The sequence below is a fragment of the Kogia breviceps genome, chromosome 3 (genome assembly GCF_026419965.1).
Source record: "Kogia breviceps isolate mKogBre1 chromosome 3, mKogBre1 haplotype 1, whole genome shotgun sequence".
Taxonomy (NCBI): Eukaryota; Metazoa; Chordata; class Mammalia; order Artiodactyla; family Physeteridae; genus Kogia; species Kogia breviceps.
Window position 1 is genome coordinate 67,681,865 of NC_081312.1, and position 13,833 is coordinate 67,695,697.

At 36.6% G+C, this 13,833-nt stretch overlaps 1 protein-coding gene across 4 annotated transcripts in view; it reads left to right on the forward strand.

The window, feature by feature from the left end:
* HEATR5A (HEAT repeat containing 5A) overlaps positions 1 to 13,833 on the forward strand; it is a 114,842-nt gene that overhangs the window by 52,631 nt on the left and 48,378 nt on the right. For all 4 annotated transcript variants that reach the window (XM_059057206.2, XM_059057204.2, XM_059057205.2 and 1 more), the window contains exons 14-16: positions 7,355 to 7,464; positions 12,498 to 12,661; positions 12,880 to 13,055. In XM_059057206.2, the coding sequence (XP_058913189.1) occupies positions 7,355 to 7,464; positions 12,498 to 12,661; positions 12,880 to 13,055 (450 nt within the window). The remainder of the gene's footprint in view (positions 1 to 7,354; positions 7,465 to 12,497; positions 12,662 to 12,879; positions 13,056 to 13,833) is intronic.

Below are 13,833 nucleotides of genomic sequence, written 5' to 3' on the forward strand. Positions count from 1 at the left end.
GTGTCTCCATACAGATTTTAAGATTTTATGTGCTAGTTCTGTAAAAAATGCGATTGGTAATATGATAAGGATTGCATTGAATCTGTAGATTGCTTTGGGTAGTATAGTCGTTTTCACAATATTGATTCTTCCAATCCGCAAACGTGGTATATCTCTCCATCTGTTTCAATCATCTTCGATTTCTTTCATCAGTGTCTTACAGTTTTCCACATACAGGTCTTTTGCCTCTTTAGGTAGGTTTATTCCTAGGTATTTTATTCTTTTTGTTGCAGTGGTAAATGGGAATGTTTCCTTAATTTCTCTTTATGATTTTTTGTTTTTAGTGTATAGGAATGCAAGAGATTTCTGTGCATCAGTTTTGCATCCTGCTACGTTACCAAATTAATTGATTAGCTCTAGTAGTTTTCTGGTGGCATCTTTAGGATTTTCTATGTATAGTATCATGTCATCTGCAAACACTGACAGTTTTACTTCTTCTTTTCCAATTTGGATTCCTTTTATTTCTTTTCTTCTCTGATGTGGCTAAAACTTCAAGGCTATGTTGAATAATAGTGGTGAGAGTGAACATCTTTGTCTTGTTCCTGATCTTAGAGGAAGTGCTTTCATTTTTTCACCATTGAGAACAATGTTCGCTGTGGGTTTGTTATATAAGGCCTTTATTGTGTTGAGGTAGGTTCCCTCTATGCCCACTTTCTGGAGAGTTTTTTTTATCATAAATGGGCATTGAATTTTGTCAGAAGCTTTTTCTGCATCTATTGAGATGATCATATGGTTTTTATTCTTCAATTTGTTAATATGGTGTATCACGTTGATTGATTTGCATATATTGAAGAATCCTTGCATCCCGGGATAAATCCCACTTGATCATGGTGTATGATCCTTTTAATGTGTTGTTGGATTCTGCTTGCTAGTATTTTGTTGAGGATTTTTGCATCTATATTCATCAGTGATATTGGTCTGTAATTTTCTTTTTTTGCAGTATCTCTGTCTGGTTTTGGTATCAGGGTGATGGTGGCCTCATAGAATGACTTTAGGAGTGTTCCCTCCTCTACAATTTTTTGGAAGAGTTTGAGAAGGATGGGTGTGAGATTTTCTCCAAATGTTTGATAGAATTCACCTGTGAAGCCATCTGGTCATGGACTTTTGTTTGTTGGATGATTTTTAATCACAGTTTCAACTTCATTGCTTGTGATTGGTCTGTTCATATTTTCTATTTCTTCCTGGTTCAGTCTTGGCAGGTTATACCTTTCTGTGAATTTATCCATTTCTTCCTGGTGTCCATTTTATTGGCATACAGTTGCTTGTAGTAGTCTCTTAGGATGCTTTGTATTTCTGCAGTGTCCATTGTAACTTCTCCTTTTTCATTTCTAATTCTGTTGATTTGAGTCTTCTTCTTTTTCTTGGTGAATCTGGCTAAGGGTTTATCAATTTTGTTTATCTTCTCAGAAAACCAACTTTTAGTTTTATTGATCTTTGCTATAGTTTTCTTTGTTTCTATTTCATTTATTTCTGCTCTGATCTTTATGATTTCTTTCCTTCTGCTAACTTTGGGTTTTGTTTGTTCTTGTTTCTCTAGTTCCTTTAGGTGTAAGGTTAGATTGTTTATTTGAGGTTTTTCTCATTGCTTGAGGTAGGATTGTACTGCTATAAACTTCCCTCTTAGAACTGCTTTTGCTGCATCCCGTAAGTTTTGGATCGTCATGTTTTTGTTGTCTTTTGTCTCTAGGTATTTTTTGATTTCCTTTTTGATTTCTTCAGTGATCTCTTGGTTATTTAGTAACGTATTGTTTAGCCTTCATGTGTTTGTGTTTTATATGGTTTTTTTCCGTGTAATTTATTTCTAATCTCGTAATGTTGTGGTTGGAAAGGATGCTTGATATGATTTCAATTTTCTTATATTTACTGAGGCTTGATTTGTGACCCAACATGTGATCTATCCTGAAGAATGTTCCATGTGCACTTGAGAAGAAAGTGTAATCTGCTATTTTCAGATGGAATGTACTATAAATGTTAGTTAAATCTATCTGGTGTGTTGTGTCATTTAAAGGTTGTGTTTCTTATTAATTTTATGTGTGGATGATCTGTCTATTGGTGTGAGGTGTTAACATCCCCCACTATTACTGTGTTACTGTTGATTTCCTGTTTTATAGCTGTTATCATTTGCCTTATGTAGTGATGTGCTCCTATGTTGGGTGCATATTTATTTACTTATTTACTTATTTTTAATTAATTTATTTTATTTTTGGCTGCATTGGGTCTTCATAGCTGCACGCAGGCTTTCTCTAGTTGTGGCGAGCAGGAGCTACTCTTCATTGTGGTGTGCGGACTTCTCATTACAGTGGCTTCTCTTGTTGCGGAGCATGGGCTCTAAGCATGTGGGCTTTAGTAGTTGTGGCTCACAGGCTCTAGAGTGCAGGCTCAGTAGTTGTGGCACACTGGCTTAGTTGCTCCATGGCATGTGGGATCTTCCCAGACCAGGGCTCAAACCCATGTCCCCTGCATTGGCAGGAAGATTCTTTACCATTGCACCACCAGGGAAGCCCTGGGTGCATATATATTTATAATTGTTATGTCTTCTTAAATTGATTGCTTGATCATTATGTAGTGTCCTTTGTCTCTTGTAACATTATTTTCAAGCCTATTTTATCTGCTATGAATATTGCTACTCCAGCTTTCTTTTGATTTCCATTTGCATGGAATGTCTTTTTCAATCCTCTCACTTTCAATCTGTATGTGTCCCCAGGTCTGAAGTGGGTCTCTTGTATACAGCATATATATGGCTCTTGTTTTTGTATCCATTCAGCAAGCCTATGTCTTTTGGTTGGGGCATTTAATCCATTCATATTAAGGTAATTATTGATATGTATGTTCCTATTACCATTTTCTTAATTGTTTTGGGTTTGTTTTTGTAGCTCCTTCTCTTCTCTTGTGTTTCCCACTTAGAAAATTTCCTTTAGCATTTGTTGAAGAGCTGGGTTGGTGGTGCTGAATTCTGTTAGCTTTTGCTTGTCTGTAAAGCTTTTGATTTCTCTGTTTAATCTGAATGAGATCCTTGCTGGGTAGAGTAACCTTGGTTGTAGGTTCTTCCCTTTCATCACTTTCAATATATCATGCCACTCCCTTCTGGCGTGTTGAGTTTCTGCTGACAAATCAGCTGTTAACCTTATGGGAGTTCCCTTGTATGTTATTTGTCATTTTTCCCTTGTTGCTTTCAGTAATTTTTCTTTGTCTTTAATTTTTGTCAATTTGATTACTGTGTGTTTTGGCATGTTTCTCCTTGGGTTTATCCTGTATAGGACTCTCTGCTTCCTGGCCTTGGCTGGCTATTTCCTTTCCCATGTTGGGGAAGTTTAATCTCTTCAAATACTTTCTTGGGTCCTTTCTCTCTGTCTTCTTCTGGGACCCCTATAATGTGAATGTTGGTGTTTTTAATCTTGTCCCAGAGGTCTCTTAGCCTGTCTTCATTTCTTGCCATTCTTTTTTCTTTATTCTGTTCCATGGCAGTGAATTTCCACCATTCTGTCTTCCAGGTCACTTATCCTTTCTTCTGCCTCAGTTATTGTGCTATTGATTTCTTCTCATGTATTTTTCATTTCATTTATTGTATTGTTAATCTCTGTTTGTTCTTTAATTCTTCTAGGTGTTTGTTCTTTAATGCTTCTAGGTCTTTGTTAAACATTTCTTGCATCTTCTTGATCTTTGCCTCCATTCTTTTTCCAAGGTCCTGGATCATCTTCACTATCATTATTCTGAATTCTTTTACTGGAAGGTTGCCTATCTCCAAGTCATTCATTTGTTTTTCTGGGGTTTTATCTTGTTCCTTCATCTGGTACATAGCCCTCTGCCTTTTAATCTTCTCTGTCTTTCTGTGAATGTGGTTTTCATTCCACAGGCTGCAGGATTGTAGTTCTTCTTCCTTCTGCTTTCTGCCCTCTGGTGGATGAGGCTACCTAAGAGGCTTGTGCAAGCTTCCTGATGGGAGGGACTGGTGGTGGGTAGAGCTCAGTAAAACTTTAACCCGCTTGTCTGCTGATGGGTGGGACTGCGTTCCTTCCCTGTTGGTTGTTTGGCTGGAGGTGACCCAGCACTGGAGGCCACAGTCTCTTTGCTAGGGCTAATGGTGGACTCTGGGAGGCCTCATGCCAAGGAGTACTTCCCAGAACTTCTGCTGCCAGTGTCCTTGTCCCCTCAGTGAGCCACAGCCACCCCCTGCCTGTGCAGGAGACCCTCCAATACTAGTAGGTAGGTCTGGTTCAGTCTCCTATGGGGTCACTGCTCCTTCTCCCTGGGTCCTGATGTGCACACTACTTTGTGTGTGCCCTCCAAGAGTGGAGTCTCTGTTTCTTCTGGTCCTGTCGAAGTTCTGCAGTCAAATCCCGCTAGCCTTCAAAGTCTGATTCTCTGGGAATTCCTCCTCCCGTTGCCAGACCCCCAGGTTGGGAAGCCTGGTTTGGGGCTCAGAACCTTCACTCCCGTGGGTGGACTTCTGTGGTATAATTGTTCTCCAGTTTGTGAGTCATCCACCCAGCAGTTATGGGATTTGATTTTATTGTGAGTGTGCCCTCCTACTGTCTCATTGCGGCTTCTCCTTTGCCTTTGGATGTGGGTTACCTTTTTTGGGTGAGTTTCAGTATCTTCCTGTCGGTGATCGTTCAGCAGTTAGTTGTGATTCTGGTGCTCTTACAAGAGGGAGTGAGCGCACATCCTTCTACTCCACCATTGTGAACGAAACTTGAACTTGTTTTCTGTTTCATTAATTATTGCTTGTGATTATTCCCATTTTCTTAAATTCTTGTTCTTCTTCTGACAGCTTAATTTGAATGAGTAGCTCATTGAATTTCTTTAAATTTTTAAAATATAAGCTAAGGCCATAATTTTCCCTGTAAGGGTCCAGTTACTGAATCCTACAAGTATTGAAATGTATTATTTCTATTTTTTCCATTTTATGTATTTTTAAATTTCATTATAATTTCTTTGAAGTTGTTCAGAAGTTTCTGAATGTATGGAACAGTTTTTAGCTTGCAGTCTTGTTACTGATTGTTAATTTAATTGCATTGTACTTAGTGAATGTGATCTGTATGTACTTGTCCTTTTAAATTTGTTGAGACTTGCTCTATACAAATATTGTTCTTTTAGTCAAATTGTTCCGTCTATTTTCACTAACCTTTTCTCTGTTTAACCTATCAATAATTGAGAGTGATGTGTTAAACTCCTCCCTCTGATATTGGGTTTATCAGTTTTTTTCCAAAGTTTTATTTTTCCTTTTTCATATTCTGAGAAAGTAATTTTATCTTCCCGATGAGTTGAATCTTTTTTCATCATTATACAATAAATCTCTTTGTCCTTAGTAATACTTTTTGATTAAAGTCTAATGTTTACAGTTTTACATGTGTGGTATATCTTTTTCCATGTCACTGTGTTTTTAGGTGTATCATAAACTGCATATAATTGGAGTTCTTAAAAATTGAATCTCATAATTTCTGCTTTAAACTGGCAGTTTGTGAATTTCTTTATCTGATTTGCTGTATATTTCGTTGGATTCATGTCTTTTCAGGAGTTCTGGAAAAGTGGCTGTTATCTCTTCAAATATTGCCTGTTTTCCGTTCCTGTTAAACTTTACTTCTGGAGCTGTGATTAAACAAATTCTCAGTCTTTTTGTATTGTCTTCCATGTCTCTTAATCTTTTTGTATTATATATTTTTTTCCTTTTCTTTCTGCTGTTTTCTGGGTGATTTATTCTGCTGTCTCTTCTAGTTCACTAATTTTCTCTTCAGCTGGGTTTAATTCAGTAGGCCTTTGCCTCTGCCAGGACCTGGGACCATTTAAACTACCTTCAGGAGATCCCATTTATCAGCACTACTTTGCCAGGGGCACAAGCTCAACTGAAGTTCTTTTGTTGGTATTGGTATTGGTGTTCCCACTCTGATTTTAGCTTATGTTTTGTTTCATGCATTTTATGTTTGTTTATTTGGGGGGGTGGGAGTTAAGCCTTGGAAAAGTCCGTTTCTTTAAGTCTAGCAATGCTAATTATCTTTTATCCAGGATCTAAGTGTATTTATAGAGGAAGGTCCTTCAGAGACTCTAATCTGCCCTACTTATAGAAGCAGGAAACCCCTAGGAATGCTTTCCTAAGTTCTTATTTTGTTGTATCCATCTTATTTTCTTTAAACACACACATGCAAACAATCCTCTGAACTAAATTCTGTTGTATTTACACTAAATGAATGTTGCAGGATTTTTTAAGAATATAATTTGTAATTTCTTAATGTCTTGTCAATATGATTTAAATAGTTTTCATATGTCAGCTGTAATTCTTCCAGTCTTGTTTTAGAGAAATACAAAATTACAGTGGATTTATTCTTAACTTTCATAACTAAAAAACTTCTCTCAGGTTTTATAAATGTTGTTTACTAACCTGAAAGATAAAAAATGGAACCAACTTTTTCTTTTTTAATAAAATGACAAGTCAAAGATAACTCTCTTTTCATCTAGAAACAAGTAAAAGCAAGCAGTATTTTTCTAGCAAATACAAATGAATAAACATTGCCAGAATTTCTTAGAGTACCTGGAAACCTCATTCCATGACAGCCTAGTGGATTTATTCCAGTGGCACAACAAAAGTAATTCCATTGAATTTCTGTATTGCTACAGGAGATGAAAACTGTACACCACTTGATAACATGGTACCTTGGCAAAGAGTAGTAATCCTTTAATAAATATTTGTTAGTTGAATGAATATCAGTAAAATGATGTCTTAATACCACTAGTGAGAATGAATAGATTTTTTTAAAGTACATGAATGTGAAAGAAGAGAGTGAAGATAGGAAGTGTTAATTATGACTGGAACTTTTAGGGAAACATTGGCTTAGCTTGTGCTTTATTAAAAGAGAATTTGTTTTATGATTTTGTGTATTTTGATGATTCATTTTTATTTGGTGATCACATTCCAGATCAAGTTTCTAACAGACACTTGGATTTTTCTCTAGGTATTTGTGTCTTCAATTTGTTTGTTTCTTTGGCCTGTTCCTTTTCTATGTAATAGACTTTATTTTTCACAAATGCAGTGTTGTAAATTTTGGAGTTTAGTAAGAGTTGCAGCTTCTAGATAAGATACAGTCTTAGAAATCTTAACTGAATATATAGTTTTATGAAGTGTGTAGAAAAGATAGCAAAATAGTTTTCATGTGTGATGCTTATATTTCCTCTTTTAACTTAAAGTCACACATTATAAAAAATAATAAAAGCAGCGCTAATGTTCACTAATTATATATAGCTACTTTATATGTCAACATGTTGAATATTTATACGTTGTATAACTTACACACTTAAGATGTGTTTTTTCTTTTACTTTAAGGCTTTCTTCAATACTAAAAACATACGGAAGCCCTTTGAAAACACCGTCAGTAGTTTATAGACAAAGGCTTTACGAATTGTTGATTTTATTACCTCCTGAAACCTATGAAGGTATGTGCGGTACACCAAAATGTTTTACTGTTTGTGGCTAATACAGTGCCTGGAAAGTCATACCTGAACAAATGAATTATATGGCAGTTATTTAGTGCTTTGTTTATAGGAGGTTTAGGGAGTTCAGTTTTAACCCATGTGTTCAAGATTTTATAGTAAATAAAATACATTAAAAACAAACAAACAGACTACTTCATTTGCTGTTTTCAAAAATCCCTAGTTTCACTATGTGGGAGAGAATGAGTCACAAAGATTGGTCTTGATTCTACTCCAGGGTTTTCTGCAGAATATATAATGCAAATCTATTAGAAATTTGGCCACTCCTAGTTTCCTTCTAGAGTGGCTATCTGTTGTATACAGTTCCTTCCACTATTCCATTCTTAACTCTGCCCAGATAGAAGTTTAATTTTGCACAGTATACCAAGGTATAATTGATTTTATTAAGTTTATAATGTAGGTTTTGCTTTTATTAGGCCCAGGATGGCTTTGGACTATTAAAATACTGCATTTGGTAAAATAAACTTGCCCCTATTTTACAATTAGTTCTAAAACTTTTCTTGTAAATTTAAAATACAGTTTTAAGAAAATACATTGCCACTACTACTGAATAACTTAAGATGCTTGTTTTAAGAGGTGAAAGCTGAAAGTTGTGTGTAATGGGAGCATCTATTTTTTAAAAAATTTTTATAATTTTCAACCAACCATATTAAGTTGATTGTTTCTTCAAATCTATTTCTTGTAAAAATACTGCTTTTATTGTTTTATATCTTTATTCTGCAAATAAATGCAATATAATATATACCACAGCAGTTCAAAATATTGATACCAACTTATAACTTCTGTCTTGGCCTTTATCATTATGTGAGTGATATTGTTCCTACCACCTCTCTTCCTGGTTCACAAATTTACCTAGCAAAATGTTTGATATAAAATAAGAATTTTGTATTTACTTCTCTGGAAAAAAAGTGGATACATTGCCCTTTCTCAGAAACTGTATCAAGAGTCATCTCTGTATGCCAGGTGCTGTACTAGAAATTGTATATATTACCCCATTTATCTTAGGATAATACAGTGAGCTAGTTACATTTTCCTCATTTGACAGATAAAGGCACAAAGAGGTTACAAAAACCAACTCAAGTTTATGTATCCAGTAAATAGTGGAATCAAGATAACATAGATCTGTTTTATGCTGTGCTGCCAATCAATCCATTTATAAGTAACCTAGTAGAGACTTAATAAATAGACAAAGCTTAGTGATAGGTCTGTCTCAAACTACAGATGAAAAAATTGATTTTTTGAAGTCTTCATTAAACATATAGGAATATTAGGATATCAACTTAAAACCCACAGTGTATCTTCTGATAAATGATAATATAAGTCTGCCCTTGAAGGACTTAAAGAGAAAAAGTCTTGTACTATTTTCTCAGAATTGGAGTTTGGGAATGCAATCAGAAGTCTTAAAGGAATAATGAATATACTAGTGTATAGATTTTAAATCATTTCCAGAGTATTCACTGGGAGATGAAGTCAGGAATTACTAGGAACTAACATGTTGAAAAAAGAAAATCTACATTTACCCTCTTTGTCTTTTTCAAGTGTATCTATTTTTCTAACATGAATTAGAGAAGAAACTAGTTTATAGAAAAATGAAAATATGGATATATTAATATTTTTATTTTTCAACCAAAAATAATAATTTGCTATTTTATGTCTCTCTTTTTTCCATATGTACAACTCTGGAAATAGAATTAAGGAATTTTTTCCTTAAGGACTTCTGATTTTTTTTAAATGATATTCTATTTAATAGATTCATATAATGGGTATGGGTACATAACAATCAGAACTTTAAAATATCAACTGATATTTTAAATAACTTAGCTTGGGACTTCCCTGGTGGCACAGTGGTTAAGAGTCCACCTGCCAATGCAGGGGACATGGGTTCGAGCCCTGGTCCGGGAAGATCCCACATACCTCAGAGCAACTAAGCCCTTGTGCTGCAACTACTGAGCCTGTGTGCCACATCTGCTGAAGACTGCATGCCTGGAGCCCATGCTCCGCAACAAGAGAAGCCACAGGAATGAGAAACCCACACACCGCCATGAAGAGTAGCCCCTGCTTGCCGCAACAACTTTTGGGGAGTTCCGTGGTGGCTTGGTGGTTAGGATTCTGGGCTTTCACTGCAGTGGCCCAGGTTTGATTTCTACTCAGGGAACTGAGATCCTGCCAGCCACCTGGCACAGCAAAAAAAAAAAAAAAAAAACACAAAACTTTTCATCATGGTTGTCCAACAAAAGCAGACTTTTGTCATAATAGTTGCTTAATTTTCTGAAGCTTATGGAGTAAAAATTGGGTTCTTAATTTTTATTTCCTATCTTAGTTTTGTTATGGATCTCCTTTCAAGTATTTCAATTTTCTCTACACTGAAAATTGCTCCTCATTAGCATCAGAAAGTGATGTATTTCTACAACAAAGGCATATTTGCATTTTAAAATTGAATCATCTTTGAGTACTTTGTTCAGGGACAGTTAGGCCAGCAGTCACTTTAAATGAGAAGTGGAGATTTACCACTGTTGTCACGTTTAGCTGTAGTACCAAACATACCTTGCGTATTGTACTACCAACAAAATTATTTTTCTGAGTATCGTATACTAGTAATTAAACTAACAGACATTCCTGTAAGCAACTCTCGTTTGCTTCATTAAGTTTTTATTATCCCTGTCTGCTGTCCCCAATTCCTGTGTAACCTCTCCTTTCTCTAACCTCAGCAGTTCTCTTTTCATCCTCTATGAAACTTAGTACTTCCTACCTTCATTTTATAGTTAACGTGTGTGTGTCCAGTATCTTATATCTTCTTTCTTTATATATATGTATTTATTTATTTATTTGTTTTTATTTTTGGCTGTGTTGGGTCTTCATTGCTGTGTGTGGACTTTCTCTAGTTGCGTTGAGCAGGGGCTACTCTTTGTTGCGGTGCACAGGCTTCTCATTTTGGTGGCTGCTCTTGTTGCAGAGCACAGGCTCTAGGCCGGAACTACTAAGCACAGGCTTTAGTAGTTGTGGCACGTGGGCTCTAGAGCGCAGGCTCAGTAGTTGTGGCACACGGGCTTAGTTGCTCCGTGGCATGTGGGATCTTCCTGGACCAGGGATCGAACCCATGTCCCCTGCATTGGCAGGTGGGTTCTTAACCACTGCACCACCAGGGAAGCCCTTCTATCTTCTTGAAGGGAGGATTATATATAATAACATCTTTGTATATTATATTAAACACAGTATCTTAAACACAGTTTGAATGAATGAATGAGCATGATAGTTCAAAGCTCAAGTTCTGAAGCCTGGACTGCCTGTGTTTCAGTCAAACTCTGCCATGTAACTGCTGTGTGACCTTGGGCAATTAACAAAGTCTCTGTTCCTGTTTCCTTACCTAATAAAATAACAGTACTAACTGGACCTCCTGAGATGGTTATGAAAACTATATGTAAAGCTTTTGGGACATTTATTGACACATATTACATCCTCAACAAATATTTGTTGTTACTACTCTTACCACTTTAATAATACAGAAAATAATGGGAAGTGAGCCCTTCCTAACTTCTAATAAGTAGTCTCAGTCAAGTCTTCATTTCGTTCTGATGGTGTTGCTTAAAACCAAAAGTGAATGTTTCTCCAAGATGATTTTTACTCTTTCCTAAAGTACTTAAGTTACAAGCTAGCAAAAGTCATTTATGCTCTAGGTGGATAAAATTTTCTATTGCTAATCCATCAGAAAGTAGGATAAATATCTTTGAAATGGTAAGTTAGGTCAGTGTGATAAATGGACCAGTTTTTCCAACCGTATATATAAAAGAGACAGCCATACATTGTCTCATGTCTTAAGGAAAATCTCAGTGCCACCTATGAACTAGGTTGGTGCTCAGAATACAAACAAACCAAAAAAAAAAGATGAGTCCTCCCTAGATCCAGGTTCCAATTTACAAAAAATTGCAGACATTAAAGGAACAAATTAAATTACCTTGGGGGCTATAATATGTAAAAACTTCTGTAGAACAAATCCTATTTCTTCAAATAAATTACAGGGAATAAAAGTAGAAGGAAGAACTTTAGATTGAAAGAGACTTAAGATATATCAGGTAGCTACAACATGTAGACTTCACTTAGGTCTGGATTCAAACATAAAAAGCCAACAAAAACAGGCATTAATGAAGCAATTGACAATTTGAGCACTGAACGTGTATTTGATGTTTAGTGATTTTTATTTATTTATTTATTTATTTAATTCATTGTATTTATTTGGCTGTACCGGGTCTTCTTTGTGGCATGTGGGATCTTCGTCATAGCATGTAGGCTCTTAGTTGTGGGATGTGGGATCTAGTTTCCTGACCAGGGATCGAACCCAGGCCCCCTGCATTGGGAGTGCAGAGTCTTAAGCACTGGACCCCTAGGGAAGTCCCTGTTTAGTGATTTTTAAAACACGAAATTGTGATAATGAGATTGTTTAAAATGTCCTTAACTCTAGTGATACACGATGAAATATTTATAGATGAAATGATATGCTTTCCAGGGATTGCTTCAAAATAATATGGGGAATGGTGAGATAGTAGATTGGGAGTATAGGTAAATGAAGTTAATCCAGCCGATTAGGATGAGTGACAGTCATACGCTGGGGTGGTGGGGTGTTAGGGTGTCATACTATTATGCCTTCTTTTTCTGCCTTTGTATCTATTCCTCTTTTTTCATTCTGTTTTTATGCTTTATGTCATTTAAATAGAATGGGTGTAGTATTTATTCAGTATCACAAAGTATACATACACACATACTTTGAGATGTCTGTTCTTACCCTTGTGACCAGCAACACGTAGTTGAGCCATTCATCGGTAGGACATTCTCAAGGAGGAGGTATATTGGCTTTGGCTGTGATAAATTAAAGTTAGCTGATATGTAGATTAAAGTTCAGCCTGGGCTTTTTTAACCCCATTCTTGGACCAGTTAACTGCTATTACTAAATTGCTATTTGCCCTTTTTCTTTGATTCAACAGGATACCTTTGTGCTGTCCTCAGAGAGCTGGCTGCTGACTTGACTGCCCCTGATATACAGGTGGCAGCATCCACATTTTTACTTCCACGCCTCTGTCATCAGGATGATCTTCTAATATTGAGTCCTTTGCTACAAGATACTGACCATAGATTTATTGAAGAACAGGTATGGTCATTTTTCAATAACTCTTTGGGTTGATTCAATCTATAAACAGTGGTTTTATTTTTGGGCACGCCTTGTGGCATGTGGGATCCTAGTTCCCCGACCAGGGATCAAACCCGTGCCCCCTGCAGTGGGAGTAAAGAGTCCCAACCACTGGACCTCCAGGGAAGTCCTGAACAGTGGTTTTAAAACCTTATATGTAATTTTTTTTTTTCTTTTAGCTCCTGCTTGGTAATGGTATTGCTTGTGGAAGTCTCGAGTATGACCCTTATTCTATTTACGAGAAAGATGTAGAGGGAGATTCTGTGCCTAAGCCCTTACCTCCAACACTATCAGTTATTAGCTCTGCAGTCAAGCTCTTTGGAGTTGTATGTGCTCATGTGGGAGAAGCTCAAAGGTAAACCATCTTCAGTAGTTCACTTATCCTGAAATAACATTTCAGGATTGGTAATTGGTTCAGTGAATGCATAATAGAGAACCGGTGGGTAAGAATGATGTTGTCAGAAGTTCTCATTAATATCAAATATTTCTTATAGATGACAGGTGAAGGTAAGATTAAAGGCTCTTGTTCATTCACCTGGCTAATATTTAATAAGAAGTAATTAAGTCAATGATGAGATTAAACTGAAAACTGCTAGGCACTATTGTGGATGTAATGCTTTTCCCACATTAGCTTCTCATCTAGCTGAAAATACAAATGAAAAACTCAGTGACACATGAACAGTGATTTATGAGCTATTGTTACAATGTAAAACACTGGTTTTCTGCTTACACAAGGTCTCGTAGGCTTTCTTACCTTGGAGGCTTTATCAAGCCATCATAGATCCAGGGATTAGTCTTCATTTTAGTAGATTTCAAAAATTAGATTAAAACAGATTAGTCTTCAATTTGGTGGATTCACTTCACTCAAAATGAACTTTGGTTTTTAAAAATCAAAGGCTTCGGGGACTTCCCTGGTGGTTCAGTGGTTAAGAATCCGCCTGCCAATGCAGGGGACACGGGTTCAATCCCTGGTCCGGGAAGATCCCACATGCCATGGAGCAACTAAGCCCGTGCACCACAACTACTGAGCCTGTGTGCTGCAACTACTGAAGCCCGCACACCGAGAGCCCGTGCTCTGCAGCCAGAGAAGCCACCGCAATGAGAAGCCTGCTCACCATAGTGAAGAGTAGCCC